The 22,454-nt window shown below is 32.5% G+C and overlaps 2 protein-coding genes across 3 annotated transcripts in view; one reads left to right on the forward strand and one right to left on the reverse strand.

The window, feature by feature from the left end:
- Window positions 1-22,454, forward strand: part of LOC149481074 (cytochrome b5 reductase 4) — a 66,089-nt gene that overhangs the window by 12,882 nt on the left and 30,753 nt on the right. The window contains exon 2 of one of the 2 annotated variants that reach the window (XM_089705848.1): window positions 6,698-7,046. In XM_089705848.1, coding sequence (XP_089561974.1) covers window positions 6,704-7,046 — 343 coding nt within the window. In that variant the 5' untranslated portion in view covers window positions 6,698-6,703. Of the gene's footprint in view, window positions 1-6,697; window positions 7,047-14,863; window positions 15,199-22,454 lie in introns of those variants that run through there. The other variant, XM_089705849.1, reaches the window with a different exon arrangement.
- Window positions 585-6,105, reverse strand: LOC149481076 (fatty-acid amide hydrolase 2-B-like). Its single transcript, XM_089705954.1, has 6 exons — window positions 5,923-6,105; window positions 5,173-5,392; window positions 3,732-3,864; window positions 3,431-3,555; window positions 1,560-1,694; window positions 585-1,475 (listed from the first exon to the last, which is right to left on the reverse strand). Exons 1-6 carry the CDS (start codon window positions 6,103-6,105, stop codon window positions 697-699), a joined length of 1,575 nt encoding a protein of 524 aa, XP_089562080.1. The 3' UTR covers window positions 585-696.

Below are 22,454 nucleotides of genomic sequence, written 5' to 3' on the forward strand. Positions count from 1 at the left end.
TCCTTGTAATGATGCATTATAAAATAACAAACCGTTTTAATGCAGGACTTTGCGATCACTCAACATTATTTGTTCTGTGTTTCTAATTAAAGTTTCTTGTGGTAAATTTAAAAATTACGAAAAGTGATTGCGAAAGTAGTAAGTACTTAATATTCTAAATTTAGCGAAAACTGGTACAATATACTTAAATAACTATTACTGGTTTGTCCTGAAATTACTCGAATAATGAGAAAATAGTGAGAGTGTTTTACGTGCCTCCGAGAGTCAGCAGCCTCGAGTCTCGAGTCTCGACCTTCTATTATAGGTACATAATTGAAGACAACTTCTTTCAAGTTTTTATGAATATTGATTCTATTCAAAAAATATTTACGTCACGCTTTAAACGACTTTTGTGTATGTGTGTTGCAAACAAAAAAACGGCAATTAATGGCTTTACGAAATGATGACAAATTTATGAAAACAGCCATTACCGGTCAAAGATACATTTGACCGGAGGCCTTTATATCAATGTAAGTGACAACAGAAATCAATAAAAGAAGTTATTAAAGTTTTGTTAAATTCACATTTATTTTTTAAATTATTTCTCCATTTTAAGTACCTACTACCTACTTTTATTGATAGATGACACTAAAAAAGTTTCGAAGACCAATAGTAAAAGGTCATCGAAAATCCTGTTTGGAATTCAATATGCTCACTTTATTTTCTCCTTTGGGGTTCAACCCAACCACCAAATTCTTTTTCAAGTTCTTCTGCGACTGCTAAACATAGCCTATCGTTATTATGATTGGCAATCACTTGTACTCCTATTGGAAGCCCACTGCGGTTCAAACCTAACGGTACAGCAGTGGCAGGAAAACCAAGGCTATTAATAATGGCAGTATATGAGAAGTTGTGGGGCCTAAATAGCGGTTCATTATGATATAGTGCTGCTGTAGGGTGTGTTGGAAATATAAATACGCCGTCCTCTCCCAGCATCTCTTTGAACATATTCTCTAATGTTTCTGCAAGCATACGGTTTTCCCTATATGCATCACTCTTTAGATCAACATTATCAGCTAACGCAGTCCATAAAATGACAAATGTGTTGTCAGAACGGCCACATATACTTTTGATGATTTCTTTTATAATCGCTTGCTTACTGCCGTCACTGTCTTCCATTATATAGGAACTGATTTTTGTCTCGGACGCTGTACTCGCATACCAAATAGGTATGGACTTTTGTAAAAGCGTTATATTTGTCTTTGCCGCCTTAACTTCGTGTTTTGTTTCGAAGAATCTAATAACTTTTTTTAAAGCTGATGCTATTTCATGGTCGACTGGATCTGTTAGAGGAGCGTGGTTATTCGTTTGGTAGTATACTTTAAGTTTTCGCATGTCAACAGGTTGATCTAACTTGAGTTTGTAACCGTTTTCTCCAGATATAATGTTTAGGAGGGGTTTTAAATCTACAGCATGCCTCGTCATTGGTCCAATTGCTGCAAAAAGCATATATATTACAAAAACATTAAAGCTAATAATACAATGACCAATTCTTTTGACACTAAATTCTTAACAGTTACCTAAACAGGCATTCTCTTGCTCTGAATTTACTTCGGGGAATTGCCCATCATTAGAAACTATTTTCCTGGTAGGTTTATGACCAAAAATTCCATTAAAAAAAGCTGGCATACGAATTGAGCCTCCGATATCCGAACCTGAAATAAATGAATGAAGTTTTGTTTATATAATTATCTTATAAGTTTTTTTATAAAAATTAAAAAAAATAAACTTAGCATTTTATACATTTATATCAAGTAATCTTTTTACGTAATAAGTGATTCATTACAAATTGGAAAAATTATAAAAACTTATGATAACGAACGTACTTGCTAATATGATAAAATTTGATGCTAGTGATTGCACAAGATCTACTATATGAAATGAAAAGTGTAAAAAAATATAATTAGAATCATGGGCACGATGAAACGAAACTATGTATTTTATTTACTGTATAATTTAAAATCATGTATTCTTTACCAATTTATAAAAGTTCTGTAGGTATCTATTTAGTAAATTATTTTGCATAAACCGTCACTGTTTAAATAGTTTAAGTTAACAATAATATTTCATTACATTTTTTATCATCGTCGTTGACTATATCTGCAGTAATTTGCAATTTAATACGATAAACCTTGACAAAGGTTCAACTGTGCAAGCATGAAGCATCCAAGATAATCTGTAGGTTGATAATATCAATCATTTACCTACAGCTATACCATTGATTATAGAATACATATACATAGGATATACACAGTATACTCTAAGCTATACTGTGTATTAAAATATTAAGGGTGCACTCACACACATCAGTCACCGTCAAGTCACCGATGACTGATCGGTGACGGTTTGTGTACGTATCCACAAACACCAGTCACCGTCATGTTGTCCGTCAGTCACGTCGCCGGTTTGACTGAATCATTGAACACATACATCAGGTTAGTCAGTGATTAGACGTGTGTCACGCTAGAGAACATGTAGCAATTATTGACGGTAGCACGACGCTGACTGAACTGAGACGTGACGGCACCGGGTGAGTGGGGATAAAAGTATGATACATGTATGGAAAGATTATTTGACGTGCCTGACCGGTGACGTCACTGATAGATTTCGTGCCGGCGACTGTCGTGTGGGAACAGAGTCATACTAGAACTATTGATACATATTTTTTTTTAATCCTGTCCGGTGACGTGCCGTGACGGTGACTGATGTGTGTGAGTGCACCCTAACACATATATTCGTTATTTTTACCAATAAAATCCATACTAATATTATAAATGCGAAACTCTGTCTGTCTGTCTGTTACACAATCACGCCTTAACTACTAAACCAATTTCCATGAAATTTGGTATAGAGATATTTTGATACCCGAGAAAGGACATAGGATAGGTTTTATCCCACGGGAACGGGAACTATGCGGGTTTTTCTTTGCAGCGCGGGTGATGCCGCGGGTGGAAAGCTAGTAGTTGTATACGTAGTATATTATTATTAGTCTGTGCTAGTAGTAAATAATTTTAATCCACTATTCTGAAGAAAAAGAAGAGAATTGCGTCAGGACTTGGCGAAGCCAAGAGAACTCACGTTCCATCAGAATACCTTCGTACATCCCGCATCAACATACTGTGTCAAACTTCATAGCGATAATACGACGGGAGAGAAATCATGTATTAGATATTTGAACATTAGTTGAATGTTAAGGTAGCCCGACCACGTTAACTTCAGCGTTATCGGCCAGTGACATTACCTACTATGATTTTAGAGGCTCGCTTTATTGCAGAAGTTCTATAATGTAATGTAATTGACTGAGGTATATTCCTTATATAACGATGGGGACTCTTCCTTCAATTTGGCATCCTATTAATCCATCATTGTCATTTCAATTGTGTTAACTTACCGATACCAAAACAACTTCCAGCCGCCGCTTGCAAAGCTCCTTCTCCGCCTGATGACCCACCAACTATTTTCGTGGTATCGTAAGGATTATTTGATCTACCATATATTTTATTGTAACTTTCAAACCTGGAAGAATATATTGTTGTTAAAATATTTAGCATAGGGAGTAGTTATACAGAGGCATCAGTTTCACTTCTTGTTTCTGGCAGTGAGAGTTGCTATGAGAAATCTCCTTGCCAAAAAAATCTGAATTCCAGTTAAGTGAATACTGTAATACACATTAAAATACCAGTGAAACATACCATAAGCACAATTCTGGCACATTTGTTATACCAATAATAATGGCACCTTTGTCTCGGAGTAATTTAATCACTTTGGCATCGTTGTCTGCTATATTATGCCTTGCAGAATATATACCAGCTGTATTATGGAGGCCTGAAAATTATACGTATTTCGGTTAAAATGAAATATGTAGTACCTACCGAATATGAACCCATATAATAAATTACATACTTCATGAAATATTAGAGTCTATCTAACTAGTCTCTTTATTTATTGCGTATCCACGGCAATTAAATAACTATACTATTTGCAACTGATAGTAAATAAATGTAAAAATGGGAAATAACAGCAGAGATAAATGTCACAAAGTACTATTTTCAATCCTTATTGATGTTACAATACATTGATCGGTTATTCAACTTCCTTGTTATCTGGTACATTGTAGTATGCATTGTACAAAAAATTGTACCTACTTAGATAAAAATCTGTTTTTTTTTTTTATTATTTCAATTTAACAAGTAATCGGATGTTAGCACTAAAATAAGTTTTTTTTTTTTTAAATGTATTGGCTGTTTTTATTTACGGGCACTAAACGAAAAGCGAGGGAAATAGAGGGGGTATTTATAGGTATGTGAAAACTGAAACGGCTATCGTGCAACGGTGCGATAAGCAAACAAAGCCGCCTGCGAAAAGCTAGTAACTATGGACTATAGAGCATAAAGGATTAATACGAAAATCGATGGCTGAGTCACTTGGCAGACATATCACGTTTCGTAATAAATTGGACAACATTTGTTATTCACTGTGTCATAAAGTGAAACAAAATAACTTATATATATATATGTATATCATTCCTATATTCTATCTAAAACAAACTCCTTTTTTTAAAAACTATGGTTTTTAATCTAAAGTTTAGGATCTACGAATGTTTATTACCGATCGGCGATCCTTTTAGATTAGTAAGATATAGTTAGGTACCGGTAAAATCATTTTTTTTTAATGAGACCATTTGAATGTATTATGTAATCACGTTTCCCTAGCTACACACAACTTTCAAATATAACTATTACATTATTATTATGTAGTCATATTACATAAATACGTAACATTAATTGGTTAACAATTGTGTGAAAACTATGAATGTTATTCTTGATTTAGTGTTAGAGGTAGTTACGCATTGTTTGTAAAAATTATTTATAATTTATAGCAATACCGTAACAATTAGTAAATAACTTGTTATAACAAAAAGAGACCTTTAGATTTCAGAGCAATGGCTATATTTATTTATTATAGGTACACGCTGAAATTTAGAACTGTTGATGTAACGTATTACCTATTAAAATTAAAGACATGATGCCATTTCTTATTCATTATGACCTATTTGTAATTTCTTTTTGATCTCTAGGTACAAAAAATATGAAAACGTTCTTTTTATACGTACTTAACATAAAATGGTAATACCTTTGACAGAAATACTGTCTTTAGTTGTAAAAGGAACGCCAAGAAACGGCTTCTCTTTCAATAATTGTTCCTCGGACTTAATTCCACTCCTTATGTATGAATCGGCCTCTTTAGCTTCTTTTAAAGCCTCGTCGTAGCGATTTTCAATAAGGCAATTGAGTGCTGAATTCACATCGATTATTCTTTTTATACATGCCTCTAAAACCTCGACGCTTGTTATCTAGAAAAAATGGAGAGTATGGTATTAATTACCGGCTTGTCATTTTAATTAGAATTTATTTATGGAATCTTTTTTTAGAACACGTATTGAGATATCTGCAATGATACTATAAGATAGCGGATGTACTGTAAGTTTGTATTATTATCCTTATCTCTCTACAGTTCGAGGAAGTACGTAAATAGGTGTATAATACGGGTATATAGACTACGATAAAATATAAAAAAAGTTGGACGAATGCCGAAATTCATTCACTGTTCATTTCTATTTTATAAACTCATCATTATTTTCCACAGTTTATTATTTTATACAGTCAAAAATTAAAATTGTCATTTTTATATTTATATGTATTGGGACTAGCGGTCCGCCCCGGCTTCGCCCGTGGTACATATGAAAAATAGATGTTGGCCGATTCTCAGACTTACCCGATATGCACAGAAAATTTCATGAGAATCGGTCCACCCGTTTCGGAGGAGTATGCAGACTAACATTGTGACACGAGAATTTAATATATAAGATAATAAATAATTTACCTCTTTACACCGAATTTTTCGCGCCACCTCAATCGCCGGTTGTTTCAGAATATCATAATGGATTGGAGGGATTTTCTTCTTGCGACAATATGAAAATATACTGAAAATAAACCTGGCTACACCAGCTATAATAACTCGCAGCCAATTTAATATTTTATATTTAATCGGATGTATGGAATCCATTGCCTCAATTAATTCCGCATGCAGATTTATTACGGTTTTGTATTAAAAGTGGGAACGAGCACTGGCTAAGACTTATCAGCCGAGTATAATGATTTATGAACACGATATGAATTCCTTAATTGTTATCACACGGAACGAAATCTAGCATACAGTTATATATATTTTCCAAAACGATGACTGATAACAAACATGTATCACAGTCACAACTCTCATAAATATAAATATACAAAATATATAGTTGTTATACTAATTGGAATTTCGAAGTTGTGATTAGGTTCACAAAAAAAAAGAATTACGTAACATAGAGTGAAAAAAATTGGCAATGGTCAAAGTTCAGTTGTATAGCGATTTATAAAAAACATTTTCTTAACAAATATAGAATTTTGAAAGTTCCACTACGAAAAAATATTTTAATGGCGAATGACGATAAGGTTTTCTAGCGCGCAAGCACAGTGCAAATCTTAATTATTTTAATTTAGCATATTTTATGAAAGTATTGTAGTGTAGTACATATAACATATATTATATGTGGTGCATATAATAGCGATTGAGTATACATAGTTTATTTATGCAATATAATATCTTGTTACAGATAAACATGTCGGACGCATCCAAAGATGAAGAAGACGGCGCGTCGCAGAACGACAACCTAAATATATCCTTACCTACAGTTTTATGCACCGATACCTCCGACCCAGAGCCTTCTCAAGCAAATATTATATCTTCAGAATCTAAATTATCCCTACCGTCAGCCTTAGGAACACCTACTTCACCTCTAGTGGTTAATAGTCCATTGTCTTTGCCCAACTCTCCGACTCCCTTTGTGAAGTCGCTACAAACATGTTCCAATAAATCCTTAGACGAACCTCAGACTGGATCAAAGCAAAAGCAACAGAACAATACAATGAGCAATTCTGTAAATAACTCTGGATCAGCGACAGGTAAGTTTTGAATCGTTTCTTATTCAGTCAGTTTACTGTCAGGGAATTTCCTGTTAAGGTGATGAATTAATTTTTCTAACATTTACGGCCCTTTTCAAACCTTCGTAATTTTTATATTATTAAAGTTGTCGTGATGAAAATTCTTGACAAGAAAGTTCAATAGTAACACAATACGTCTACCGTTTTAGAAACATGATTCCATGATATTTTCTCGATAGAAAAAAAATACAAAGTTCTCATTGTTATTTTTTTATAATCTCTGGCATCTTCAAAATAACAAACGTAAAGTTACGACTTTTTGGATATTAACTATAAAATATACAACCTATACGTCTACCGATTTAGAATTTTGAAATATGCGATGGTTTTGAAATAAACAAGAAATACTTGAAATTAGCGCGCGACCAGCCAATATAGCGAGAGCCGCCCTGTACCTTCCTACCCCGATCGCTGCACGAGTCATTCCCGCTACGGCCGTCACACGGGGAACTTGTGTCGCTCGCGCAATCGTAAAAAAGGGTGACAACACGATAAGACAAAATGAGACAAATGGGGACAATAAAGAAAATAAGAAGAAGAAACATAAAGGTTGGAGAAAAAAGAATGCTTACAATTGGAACAAATTAATGAAGAAGTTGGTTTTATTTTAAATTTGATGATAATTGTATTATAGACGATGTTTGATATGTACCCCTGTTTTAAGTACATAACGAATGTGTAAGATTTTTTTCATTTATAGCATAGATAATCTTTTCAGAAATCCGGAATCCAGAAGGAAAATAAACCCACTGATTGTTCACAATGTGAACCCACTCCTTTGTAAGTACCTTTATTCAGTCAAAAATGTATGTTATCAACGTTCTACTGGTTTTATCGCATGATTCCATTTTTAGCAAAAAGCAACAAAGTGCAAAGAAATAAAAAATCATGGTGAAGTTAGTGGAAGTATGGCGGACGTGATACGGAACAGGAGCTCATTGGAGTAGTATTATATTTAAAAAAAATACGAAAAAATTTCAAGAATTACATTTCTTAGTAGGTGGTAGATAAGTATGTTGTATAAAGAATTTGATGTTGATATTTATTTCATTTATACTTACTACACCTGTGCGGGAAATTGCTTAGTACTAAAACAGGTTTATATTCATATTTACATAGTAATGTGAGTTTTAATTTCGAAAAATTTTGTGTAAGAATATTAAATTGAGTTCCTGGGTGATCTGGAAACACAATTGGGCCCGGAAGATGGCGCTGCAGTCACTCCTCCTAATCACATGAACCGATTTGGATGAATATTTGTGTGCACATTTCATTGTTGTGGGATGATTGGTTGATTCGTTTTCACATTAGCTAATATTATGTATTTTTGTTGTAAACTTAATTTAATGTTTATAATACATTATTATTGGTTTAAATAAGCCAGTGTTCGTCTCACATTGCTGTACCTGCCTACCTACCCTACCAGGGCCTAACTTTGTTCTGGCTATTTTATTTTGATTATTTGTAATGAATAATATATGATCAAACGAACTTCAGAGTGAAGTTCGATCATTATTATATGAATCGCTTCATTCGAAGATATTATTTACTATGTAGTTCCCTTTTTCAATGCTAGCAACCACGCACGCCTTTAGATTTTTTTAAATTTTTTATTTGAGGGTATTACGACCTGACAAGTATTTGCTTGCTTTGTACGATATTCATTATTTTTAGAGCCTGTTGTTATCTTACAAAACTTTGGGTTAGGGTGTGGTGGGTGTTAATATCTTCGAATGAAGCGATTCATATAATAATGATCGAACTTCACTCTGAAGTTCGTTTGATCATATATTATATTTCATCGCTTCATTCTTCAGATATTATTTACTATGTAGATGTTAAGAGATAAAAGTTTTGTAAGAACCATTTTGTGTGCAAGTTTAGAATACCGAAAACGTAAACATCAATATTATTAATTTTGTTTTATAAATTAACAAACATATAATTTAATACTATTTCTGTTAAATCGATTATGCAAATTCGTTCTCATTAATTACATTAAGTTTATAGAACCTTGCAAAGGTTTTACGTATATTATATACCACTAGCACAAGCAGCGGAAGTTGAATCGTGTCTTGTGCTATGTGAACTAAATATTGAAATGTTGACACCACTTTCCGATAACACATATTTTTTGATCCAACAACTGATTGTTTGTGACATAGATGTAATCAGACAGTACAGTAGTGGGAAAATACTTATATTTTGTTTGAAATATGGAAGTATAAGAAAAGGTTGGTCTCTACTTAAAGCCGAAGTTTTTAAGAGGTCTGTAATGAAAATTTTAGCTCCACTGTCTGAGAAATAAATATTATTAATATTTATAAGAGATAACGTCTGCACTCGCTGTGCTGTACACAGCGCTAATAAAATAACTAGTTAATTTTTTATTCAATTGTACCAAATTTACGTTTCTATTAGGGAACCAGCTTGAGATATGGTTCAAAAGTCAAAACTAATTGTGGGTCCCAAGAATAATTGTATTTAGGCATTCATCTGACCCGATATTATTTCCTAATATTAGAGATAGGCAGACGTGTGAGTTTAAAGTACCACACGAAGCCCCTTTGTTAAACTCTTCTGTTAAAAATTATATAACAGCCGCTACTGTACTTTCAAAATTGGAAATATTCCAATTTAGACAAAACTGCCACCATAATTGATTTGTTACGTTATATTACTTCTTAGTATTACTGGAAAGCAATGCCAACATTAGTTCGATAGTTTCCGATGGGATGTATCTCCGTAGGAAGGCTTCGCGGAGAGCCTCGCTGCAGCCAGCGTAAGATGTGAGTGCAGTGGGCGCGACAGGTGACTGGGATGAGAATTCTTTAGATTCGTATCTATTTTCAAATATATAATGTTTGATGCTATTATAGCTCTCTGACGAGAGGAACCCATGGCTGCGAAGGCCACCACGGAAAAACTTGTATCCCACACGCTTCATCATTAACTATTTTTTGTAAACATCTCAAAAAATAAAAATAAATGGGGAAATGCGTAAAAAATTATATTATTCCAATTTATGGTGAATGCGTCGACACATGACGCATGGGTCGGGACTCGGGATGCCACGACACTTACTTTCTGCATTTAGCATTGGTGCGAGAAGCGAACAAATCAATATCTGCTTTACCTTAATGCTCTTCCAAATTTTTTGATATGTTTCATTACATAAACTCCATTCGATATCAGGATTTATAATTCTTCTTGACTCTTTGTCAGTGTCGACGTTATCTTTACTATTAATATAAGACGCGAACCACCATAATATGTTTCGATGCTCGCACCATTGCCACATTTGCTTTGTTAGTTTGTTAAGGTGGGGAAATTGTATGCCACCCATTCTATTTATGTTACTAACAGCAGTTTTATTATCAATTCGTAATAATATTGCACAATTAGAATAGGTATTTGCGAATGTTTTTAAAGTTAAAAAAGACAGCCATTAACTTTAAATAATTTATGAGATTTTTTCACATTCTTTCCATGAACCATGTACTCGATTATTATTTCAAAAGTCACCCTAAGAAATCTCTAATGTAAATTTTGGAGATTTCATAAAATTTGTTTTATTATATATATATGTTGTTGACCACCGGTTTAATTCACCCAGAATATAACTTGATAACTGAACTTTGGAATCGTAATTATTGTTATGTTGATTTAAAAATAAATATTTTTGCCGTTCTAACATCATAGTATAAAGCCGTATTTAATAGCAGGACAAGCTGCTATCAATACACCTATTAGTTGTGAAAATTCTCGGATTGTACAAATAGGTAATTTTGGAAATTTATTAACTAAATGTGCAATGTTATTACCTTGATCATCAGGCAAAGAAAGTAGGATACATGAATCGTATATATATATAAACCCAAGGAATTTACATTTCTGACTTGGAATCAATGAAGCTTTTTTTTTTTTTTTAATTTTGATTACAAAGCCTAGACAAGACAATAGTTTCATTGTCTCGTTAAAATTATTTAGGCATTCTGTATAATTTTTACCTATACATAAAATATCGTCGAGGTAAATCATTAATTTAGTGAACACTCTTAGCGCAATGGAAAGACCATAGGGCATAGCTTTAAACTCTTAAGTCACACTATTACCTTGTTTATAAAATGTTTATAAATTTTGTTATTTATAAAATGAAAACGTAAAAATTTGCGAAATACCGGCTCAATTGGCATTAAAAAGGTAAGCTTCTTCATGGCTTCTTTAAGGTCTATTGTAGCCGTTGAAACCATTTTCGGGAATAAGTTTCGACGCCGTCCTACGATCTTCGATTTTAAAGTGACATTTTGATATAAATTTATTAAGATTAATTAATTATTATATATTTGAGATATATTTGCCCTTTATTGGGTTACAAACATGAATAGCTCCCAAGTCTATAAGGTTATTTATTGCCAAAGACATGTCAACTTTATCTTGCCCCGACCAAAATTGAGTACGCACTGAATTTTGAAAAACTTCGTTAGAAAATGGTAAATCCACACCGTCTTTAACCCATTTAAGAATGGTTGTATTATTAGTAATTTTACGCCAGAAATCGTAAAATAACGTAATTCTTTATTGTTATTGTGGTGCACAATATTTGCTCGAGCTGGTCATCTTTGGCTGCGAAGAGGGGGTTGGTCTCTTGTAACCTCCTCGCCCCCCCCCTGTTTGACTGAAAGCGAGAAGGTGTGTGCCAGTTTCTGGAAACTACTGCGAGATGTGTATGCTGTATGAGCATGTGAACTAGAAGGTTTTGGTGTGGAGGATGTTCTTTATTTGTTGACCCTGTTTTGTAATAACCTTCGAAGCTTTTATTGTATCAGATAAATTGTCTCCAAACAATGTATTATCCCTTTCAGAATGATCGACAACTTGCAAAAAGTTTTGTCAAAGCAAGGCGTAATAAACTTTTTTCTTGTTTCCGTTTGTCGATGATGGAGGTCTGAGAGTATGCGACATAATATATAACTTAATGGCCTCCATCTTATTTTCGTTACTACGCAAGTTTAAGCCTTATTAACGGCTGTTATAACGGCCCCCAATTGTTGCAGTGAATTAGCCATTTTCTTATCCCGGAATTTACCGGATTCAGGGGTAGCAGCCTGAGTCTCCGGATTTTATGTAGGAGCCTGGAGTAATACGCAATTTTCGGGAATCTAATAAGTTTTAAGAAAACTTTCTCTTGATTCCTTTATCAACCCTTTCTTAAGGCTCGACAACCATATTTTGGCGAGACTTTCGTGAATTTTTTCACCATATTCTGGAATCTCATCATTAGCAATGCTGCTAAGATATCAGGTTCTAAGTCAACAGGCTCCGATTGAGGAGCCGTGATATCAACCATTACTGGTTCATTCGCTTGAAGCGCAGTTGGATCAGTCGTATTGTTCATAATTCCCGGCAAAGAATTTGTTGGTGGATCATTTACTGGGATATCTGGATCCGGTAACAAAAAGTTTGTTATCGAGGGTACTTATAAAATTATGATTTAGGGCTATTTTATTTTTTACATAAGCTGATATTCAACTAACAAACCATCGTGCTATTATCTCGAATAGCCTCCTGGTAATCTGGTAATTATTAAATAAGTAATTATATACCAATAAAGATTAATAATTTTCCAATAAAATTACCATTGTGATATCATCGCGGATATCCTCCCGGCTTTTATTTTTATTTTTTATTCTATTAAAAAATTTTCGATTTTAACCGTCGTGATGCTATCTCGAACATCCTCCCGGTATAAACATGTATATATATCAATACATTAATGATACTTAAGTATGCACTCGAAAGTAAAAAATTACATAACCTTTGTGATGCCATCGCGGACATCCTCCCGGCATAAATGGAGTAATTTGTAAATATCATTTCACTTCTAGAAATCATGAGCTATTAAATTACCTTTGTGATGCTATCTCGAACATCCTCCCGGTATAAATATGTATATCAATACATTAATGATACTTAAGTATGTACTCGAAAGTAAAAAATTACATAACCTTTGTGATGCCATCGCGGACATCCTCCCGGCATAAATTGAGTAATATGTAAATATTATTTCACTTCTAGAAGTAATAAGCTATTAAATTACCTTTGTGATGCCATCTCGGACAACCTCCCGGTATAAACGAAAAATATTTGAATATTTTTCTACGCTTCAATTTCGTAAGTTATAAGAAACTTTCATACGTCGTATTACAGAACGAAATAAAGACACTTTAAAACTCCAAAGTACTTACTTGTATCGTCTTCGGATTCCGAAGATGATATTATCTATAGGTTTTATGCGACGATGTTTTTTCTTCAACTTCCTAATCTTCATACGATACTAATAAATTTTCTCCTTCGAATTTCTCTTCAACATGACGAAACTTGCACTTATTTAAGACGTCCGTACGTTGCGGCGCACGAAAAAGGAATGAATATCGTACAAAGCAAGCAAATACTTGTCAGGTCGTAATACCCTCAAATAAAAAATTTAAAAAAATCTAAAGGCGTGCGTGGTTGCTAGCATTGAAAAAGGGAACTACATAGTAAATAATATCTGAAGAATGAAGCGATGAAATATAATTACAATTATAATAGAGTGCAAAAAATAAATACATGCGTCAATATATTTTGTGTTTTTTTTAAACAATTTTTCTATTTAAAAAAATATCATTCCGACCGCGGCTTTGCCCGCTTGGAATTAGGTTATATCGTGAATCCTGTTTTATCCCACAGAAGTGTTCAGTTCGGATAAAAAGTATCCTATGTGTAAATCCAGGCAATTAGCTATATTTTATCAAAATTGGTAATGTAGTCTTGACGTGATTAAGTAACAACTAACAAAAAAATATACAAATTAACATCCAAAGTTTCGCATCAGTTTTACTGTATTAGTGATATCTTCCACTCTTGACTTTGACTGAGAAGAATTAGGGTTTATAACTTCTTTCAGAAATAGTACCTTTCATTTCTGGGCATGATGTAATATCTACGTCAGCATCAAATTCTATCTAAATCAATTCAGTAGTCCGCGTTATTGATTACCATTTCATTTTTTCAGAGTAACAATATTTTTTGTTATTTTAAAGATTATTTATGACCTGTATTATTTTGTAATAAAGTAAACATTACGAAATAATAATAATTATTAATAATGTCTAAGTAGTTGTTGGAAAGAAGATTATTTGTTTATAAGCAAGAAAATAAAACCAATAAATCAACAATTGAATAAATGTATAACAATATTATAACTGTATGACGACTCCATACATGTTTGTCCCGAGTCGGCCAGCGGCAGCGCGGCGAGTTTGCAAGAATGACTTCGCGCACACCCGCGTTCGCGATAGCGAGCTATTAGACTCCGCCCGCCAAGCAGTGGATTTTTTTTTGTGTATCGTCTTAATAATTACAAAAACAAAGGTAATTCTGAATTTTAATGAAAGTTGAGCCATATATTTACCTATTATCATAACCTTGCGTTTAAAAATAGCTACAAAGAGCAAATATTATCCTTTTGTAATAACGAATAAAGATAAGTAGAAAACTTCTAACTTCTTATCTTCCGAAATTCATAAAACAAAGTTTATTAAAACAAAGTAATGATTACACTGCGGATGTAAAATATAACGTTGTGAGGGCCAGTTAAAACCGTTGCTGGCGAAGCGAGTAAACACACTTATGATAACAGCAATCAACTTGCATAATAATCTGGATTATAATTTGTAGACTATCCAGTTTTCCTCATAAATCTGGCTGAAAATGGAAAGCACTGCCAATGCCATGTTCCGCAGTTCGGCGCAGAGCGCGGTCGAGGGCGGGCGTATGTAGCTCACAATATGCCGCCTTTAACTTAATCATATACTTTCTTCTATGCGTAAGAAGACGTGAGGTCGACACGCGTAATTTCTTACGACAAACAAACCTTGATATTATTTTATTGTTTAAGAATACAAATTAACTTTTTCATATAGCTACAAGCGAGTAGAGGATGTGCATCTCTTTTTAAATTATTGAATTATGTTTATTGAAAAGTAATTGGATGGATTGTGAATGATGCCGTGTTGTGGTTGCTGGTGGAACGGCAGACAGAGGCATCGACCGCCCGACTCTACCACAGGTGGAATAATAAATATTTTTTTGAAATGTTTATAAACAATTATCTTTTTGATGATGGTTAAAAAAACTAACTATAGTATCTTAAAATTCATCCCTAATTTTAATTATTATGGTCTAGTGCATTTCTATATGCCATTTGGCATTTATTGTGCCATGCCATAAAATTATTCGTAGTGCAGTTACTAGTATTAAAGTTTTGCTGATTGAGCTGATTAATAATGATTGATATAATGACTCTAAACAGAGACTGTCAATTCTATTTCCGTTACTTTTTATTTACTTACAAAACTCCCAATTTATTTTATAAAATTCGATTGGAATCGATTCTATAAGTATCCACAACTAAAAAAATTTTATGAATAGCCTTTTACTTTTTGTTTTACCCACTAGCAAAACACAAACTTCGTGAGGTTTCTCTCAAAAGGTGGCATTTTAAATAATATTTTCATCGGTTATTATTTCATATTATACATGAGAAACAATATTTTTATCAATCTTTTATAAATTGATTATTTTTAAAACTGGTTATTTAATTTTAAAACACATAAAATCGATTGAAACATCAAAACAATGGAATCTTTACTTAGATCCTTTAATAAAAAATGTTTTGCAGGTCATTAAAAAAAAAACCTCTACTAGCCAGTGTGAATGCATACAATATTTTTATTTTTACGCTGGCTGTAGTCACGGAATGTAAAAAAAAAATTGTAATGTTCCTAATTCAAAACTCATTACTGACGTAAATGAAAGACTCCAAACGAATACTTTGTTCGCACTTATTGTAAATCAATCATGATTTTTTCAATAAATGGTGTGAAACTTGGTATATTAAGTAAATTGTGTAAAATTAATCTCATTTTGCATATAAAGTGTTTTTTAAATACCAAATAGTTTAATAAAATTGTTAAAAAATTCGTCAATGCAAAAATAAACACCTCGATACTTTGTGTTTCAACTTATAAGTTATCTTCGTCACAGGTTCCTATAAGGATCGCATTGATACGTAGCATATTAATGAATATTATTCATTGCGTGGCTAATAGTTTAGTTTTTGGAACACCATACGATTGCAAACATGTGCACAATGTTCTGGTGTGTTTCTCGTGAAAATAGTGATTTATCAGAGACTAGCAGTGCATCAGGTAAGATAAATACCTAAAATAGTTGTCTAACGATAGGGTTACCAATAATTGTGTATTTTATACATAAGTGCTTTAAAAACGCATTATAATACAATTTAAAAAATATTACAAGTTTTCTGAGTGATAATTACAAATATAAAATCCTATATATTAAAGTTGGGAATAAAAAAAAGAATGCTTTTGTAAAAGTTGAAAACATCTTACAAAAGAACACTAAATGGAAATGCGGGAAATGGAAATTAAAATGTAAAAGCGAACTATCAAAACTTGAGTCTGCAGAGTTAACTAGCTGAAGTGAGGTTTATTTAAAATTCTTATTTGTGTATTCAGTGGAGGACGTCAAAGCGAACTAACCAACCCGGGATAGTGGGCTGAATTTGTGAGAGATTTTTTAATTTCCTGAATTGGTGAAACTAAATTGAGTCACGTAGGGAGTTCGCTGGGTGTGCTTTGTGAGGACTTTGATCATACCTTTTATATCTAACCAGCGAATTGTTGAAATCTAGTTAACTATGGTTATATCTGCTGCCAAGTAGAAAACAAAAGAGCAAATGATATGTGATGCAATTGATCTTTGCTGCTTATGCCTAATGTGAAAGATATTATTATTAAAAGAAGGTTTTTATTTCATACTATGCATGACATACAATATATTTATCAATCTTTTATAAATTAATTATTTTTAAAACTGATATTATTTTTAATATAATACGAATCTATCCGTTTGCAAACTCAGAGTCAGAAACGCGAACTAAAAATAATCGTGATTAGTGCACATGAGAGAATGATTATTAAAAAAAATATTAGATTATTATTTGTCACATTGAGATGCGTGATTTTCAAACTATTGCATATTAGCATTGCCTTTTCAGTTTTCACCTTCATCGCGTATCAGAACAAGAAACTAACAACCAACTACAAACTCGGTTTAGGTACTACCCTATAAAATAGAATAGAATTTCAGTTAATTAACGGGTTGTCCGAGTAGAAACGTTTTAGAAACGATAGATAAAGTTGTCCATCGGACGAAGGTTCCGATAAAATCAATTATTTTGTCAAAGTATTGAAGGAAAACAACTCGAGATAGGATTATTCGAGCTTGGCGAACCACATTTTAATACAAGTTACATTGAACTCGACACGGACTCTTTAATTATCGTAAAATTCATGAACGCTGCAAGATAATTATACCTACTAGTTTTTAGGTTGTCAGAACTTTCATCGTCTCAAATTGTTGTTGTATTTTTAATATTTAAAACTATAAAGTGTTCTTGAAATTAATACATGCAACAGTAATAGATACGTAGTATATTATTATTAGTCTGTGGTAATAGTATAAAAGTACCAATAAATAAATAAATGTTTAATTTATGACCATGACCAAATTCTATTGAATAGAATAGAATCTATTCCATTGTGCCACCATCGACAATTATTAATGTAGCATTACTATTCTAACTTCCAGTAATATAAAAAAGATAAATTAATAATACTTACAATTCAATTGAAATATATGAACCACCACATTACCTACAGTTAAGTCAATAATGACGTTAAGAGTTAAATATAACCCTGAAAATATAATTCCGAATTGGTCGGCAAATGTTTGCAAAAGCCAAATTTGGGTCAACTCTGTTTGCCGCTTGTAAAAGTCCCGATGTCCGATGTTTGCTTGCATGATGTATGGGATGAATCTCTGGGGAGTTACGGCTCAGTCATAAATCCTGAAGGAAATTTAACGGCAAGCATATTTCGCTAATTAGCCCTGTGGTTTTGCTTAAATTACATTTACCTTCAAACTTCTAGCGAATTTATTATGTCGTAGCTTAATGAATACCTAATATTAAAATATTGTAGGTAAAACTTAAAATTATATTGAAATAGAATTGATTGATATTAAATAGAGTTAACCTACATTTTGGACATTGAAACTCCATTATGTAAATTGTTTATTAAGTGGTCGATTTTTCACAATATCTACAATTGAAATAGCGTCGGTGGTATAGGGCCAAAAATAGAAATATAAATTCTTACATAATATATGTATTTATATCTCTATAAGAACGGAGTAAAAGCAATAAGGTACCCATTATTTTATTACATTGTTAAGAGCCCCTTATACTGAAAGTTTAGGCATTTTAGGCACTGAGACGGCTCGCGCCCGCGTTGCGCAGGAGCCGGCGCGGCATGAACTCCGGTGACCTATGAAGGCGGGCGAATACGCCACAGTATAAATAAATCAGTAGTTCGATTTTATTTGCTATCGTAGGAATGTATTTGATAAATAAATTTACTACTTATCCTATACCATTAAACGAGCAAAATTTGCATATTTATATATTTGTTTGTATATATACAGTGTGGAAGCTTTCGATGTGCCCTGAATGGAAAGTACTTGAAATACTAGGGGTAGCAAATTTTTCTGAAAGGTAAAAAAACTTTGCCGCTATTCCTATTCAACAACCCATATAAAAGAGGATCTCAGGCAAGGTAATTTTTAAAACATTTTACAAGGTAATTTTTTTAAATCACTACATAGTATATAAAACAAAGTCGCTTTCACTGTCCCTATGTCTCTATGTCCCTTTGTACGCTTAAATTTTTGTAACTACGCAACGGATTTTATAGTTCTTTCGATTCCCGGTCGAAGAAAATGAATTTTTGAAAATCTTTGAATGCAGTTCTATTTCTTTTTAAAAATAAAGGAAATTTGCTATCTCCAGTATTTCTAGTACTTTCACCCAGGGCCCATCGAAAATTTCCACACTGTATTTACAAACAAATATATTAATATGCAAATATTGCTCGTTTAATAGTATAGAATAAGAAGTTAATTTATATTTACAACAATAATCCTAGGATAACAAACAAAATCAAACTACTGATTTATTTATACCGTGACGTGCTCGCCGTTTTACTCGCCGCTCGGTTCTAATACGCGAGCGGCGACTACAACGTGGTCGGGAGCAAAACTAGCACAGGTCCTCCTTCGATGACGTCCGGCTGGACTCTGGCGGCACTGACGTGGTGCGCGCGAGTCGCATTTTACGTATTATATTTTATATAGAAAAAAATAAGGGCTAAATTATAAATCTATCCAAAAATTTCCCTGTAAAACCTGATTAGTAAATTAAATGTAAAATTTTCATAAACATAGCGTTCCCCTAATTCTCATAAAACTGATTATGCTTTCAAAATCGATGTTACTTCTGATTTTTTTTTGATCGAGTTAAATGTTTAATATTGTGTTTTTATCCAAAAAAGTCACTAGATCAAACGTTTATCTGTGCTATATATTTTTTTAGGATTTTAAATATGATGATTTCTATCCAAAAACCATGATTTAGAAACATACATTTTGAACAATGGGGCCTTAATTAAAACACATCGGTACAATGTACATAATATACGTAAAGTACACACGATGTGACGCCATGCAAAACGTCTAAGTGAACTTCCCACTTTGCCGATAAATAGCTTTACAATGAAGTTACCACAGCCTCTTAGTAATAATATACTGGGTATAAACTACGTACAAATATATTATTACCAGGATAGTATTAATCATTGTAGCTGGATTATATTTCTGTTTTATCTAATTACTTTGTTTGTTATTTGATATCCCCGGTTGTTTTCTTGTTTACGATGTTTCGCTATATTATTGGATTTATTCGCTCGGGAACATTATTAAAGGAGGTAAACATGAAGCTATCATAGCCGTGTATGGATTATGGGTTGAGGTTACAGTTATTAACAGTATGAACTATATTGTTATGCACACGTTATGAATATGACTCCTTGACATTTATGTGTTGTGAGAAGGAAAGTCAATTACATAAATAATAATAGAGCTGTGAAATGTAAAATTAATAATACAGTTTGTAGAATATAGTCCGAACAGAATTTCAAATAAATTTTTCACTTCTTAATAAAGTGTAACGAATTAATTAGTCTATTTTCTTCGGCATTGAACATTAAACTATATAAAGTCTCAAAAAATATTATAACATTATTTAAAACTTTATAGTTTATTAACTTCTTTATAGTTTCTGTAACAATCCTATAGGATTGTTACATTCTTAAACTCTAGTATAAGTATCTATTAAGTATTTACTCTTTCTTAATTCATTATGTTTCACCACAAACAAACAATTTAACGTGTTTACACTATTTAGACAGCTGAAAGATACGAGGTATATACTTTATCCATATAAAAAATAGTTCCAAAACGTACTCTCTTGGAGGTTATCTAAAAGAAAACAGCTGTTAGTAGGTATAGTATAAAGCTAGATCTCCAAATAAAATAGTTGTGACATGAGTAATTTATGAGGGTTCTGTTTTGCCATGAGTCTGCGGAACCCTAATTAAGTGCGTTGGCATACCGGGATCTCGTGGGTTTTGTCTTTTGTGTAATAAGCAACTTGCATTGCGATTTATTCATAAAGTATTGCATTTCTAAATAAAGAGAAATTAATTTATATCTTTAATACATACTTTATTTTTGATAATGATAAGACGATCTTCCTTTATTGCTATACTGCAGTAGGTATATACCTAACGTTAAGAATTCAGTTTTACTTCACACACTTCTAGTTTCATGGTTTAGGAGTAAAAATATTGTAAAAGATAGCGAAACCTCCGCGTTTTAAATGTTGGTACGATATAATTTCAGCTTTGGGGAGTCGATCAGTTCCTAGTTTTATCTAATGACTACTACTATCTGAATCTGAATGTAAAATTATTGTATAAACTATTTTCCCGCTTCATTTGCTATGTCCCTGTCTAGCTAACCTTGTATAATAATATCATATACTAAGGCTATTCTGGACTAAACTATAAAAGGTCTAAGTCTAGATATCACCAGTACCTACAGTATTACTTATAACAACCTGTATTATTTTTTTTCTAGCAAAATATATTAATTTCATTGCATATTATCGGATATACTTTAGTCTAGACTAAAAGAAAGTTTCTCATTAGACACAGACAAAATAGTATTATTAAAAACAGCCCAAACCGGTTTAATTCTAATTTTGGAAATCTTCGCGAAAGCGGTTCAATGTTTCAGATTTAAACGCTATCAGATTCTATTATATGCAATATCTATTATATTGAATCGTTAACAATGGACTATTGTTAATTATTTAAAATAATAATTTAAAAAATATATTCATGAGTTTTCAATCTATAGTGGTTTAAAGTTAACTCAAAAATGGAGCATTTTCGTAAATTTTCTAAAAAATCTTAGAGAAAGTGTAAGAAATGTTATAGTATGCTATATATTCGTGATCTACTCAATAAGCTCTTTCATTTGATACCCCACACGGCATGTTTTGGAAATTTTTATTTTTTTCTTTGTACCTATGCCATATTTAATTACCGGGGTACGGGGAGGGGGACCACAAAACTGGTTGGCAACATCTGTCTATAGGATGTCTGGGATCTATACAATATATATCAGAAGTCAGATTTAGGTCCGCTATTTTTGCAAACGAACATCTTGGAGCCAGCCTTGGTGCATTTAATTTTTATATTTGTTACACTTCATTATGCTGGCTGGCTGCTATACAAATAGATCCTAATAGGAATAATTAAAACTTATAACCAGACCATTACAGAGTTAAAAAACCTTCTTTTCACTATGTTAAAACTTAGAAGTACTATTTTTTTTATTAAAAGAAATTAAGAAAATCAAAGATAGTTCCCGGTTTGATAGCCATTGTAAACTTATTCTAAGAACGTAAACGGAGATTGTAGAGATTGCACAACTGTCGTAAAGAATAATTTTACTCCCGTAATAACGATAAAATTATGCTAGAGCCTTATTTTAATATTGTTATTCGCATACATTTGTAGGATTTTCTATACTTTTGTTACTAAAGTATTTTTATGTAGCATCCACGTTCAGTTATTATAAAGAGTCGAGACGTAAAGTAGACTACATACACTATTTTATTTTGTAATAAATTACAGATTTAATATGCTATATTTCAAATTATGTACCATAATGAAATATACATATACATATCAAGTACTTGTAAATATTTTTTCCCGATTATTAATTTGTGAAAATGAAAATAGATTTGAGCAGCATACAAACAAAATTACTATTGAA

This window comes from Colias philodice, chromosome 17 (genome assembly GCF_061535455.1).
Source record: "Colias philodice isolate Cphi_HAF_F1 chromosome 17, ilColPhil1 Martin Lab GWU primary, whole genome shotgun sequence".
In the NCBI taxonomy this organism is placed as follows: Eukaryota; Metazoa; Arthropoda; class Insecta; order Lepidoptera; family Pieridae; genus Colias; species Colias philodice.

Bases quoted from the DNA above. Each gene is read 5' to 3' on its own strand.
- LOC149481076 (XM_089705954.1), bottom strand. From the start codon at position 6,105: ATGGATTCCATACATCCGATTAAATATAAAATATTAAATTGGCTGCGA. The intron at 3,556-3,731 runs GTATGTTTCACT...ATATTCTTCCAG, and splicing joins GTGCCAGAATTGTGCTTATG to GTTTGAAAGTTACAATAAAA. The intron at 1,476-1,559 runs GTAACTGTTAAG...TGCTTTTTGCAG, and splicing joins GCAAGAGAATGCCTGTTTAG to CAATTGGACCAATGACGAGG.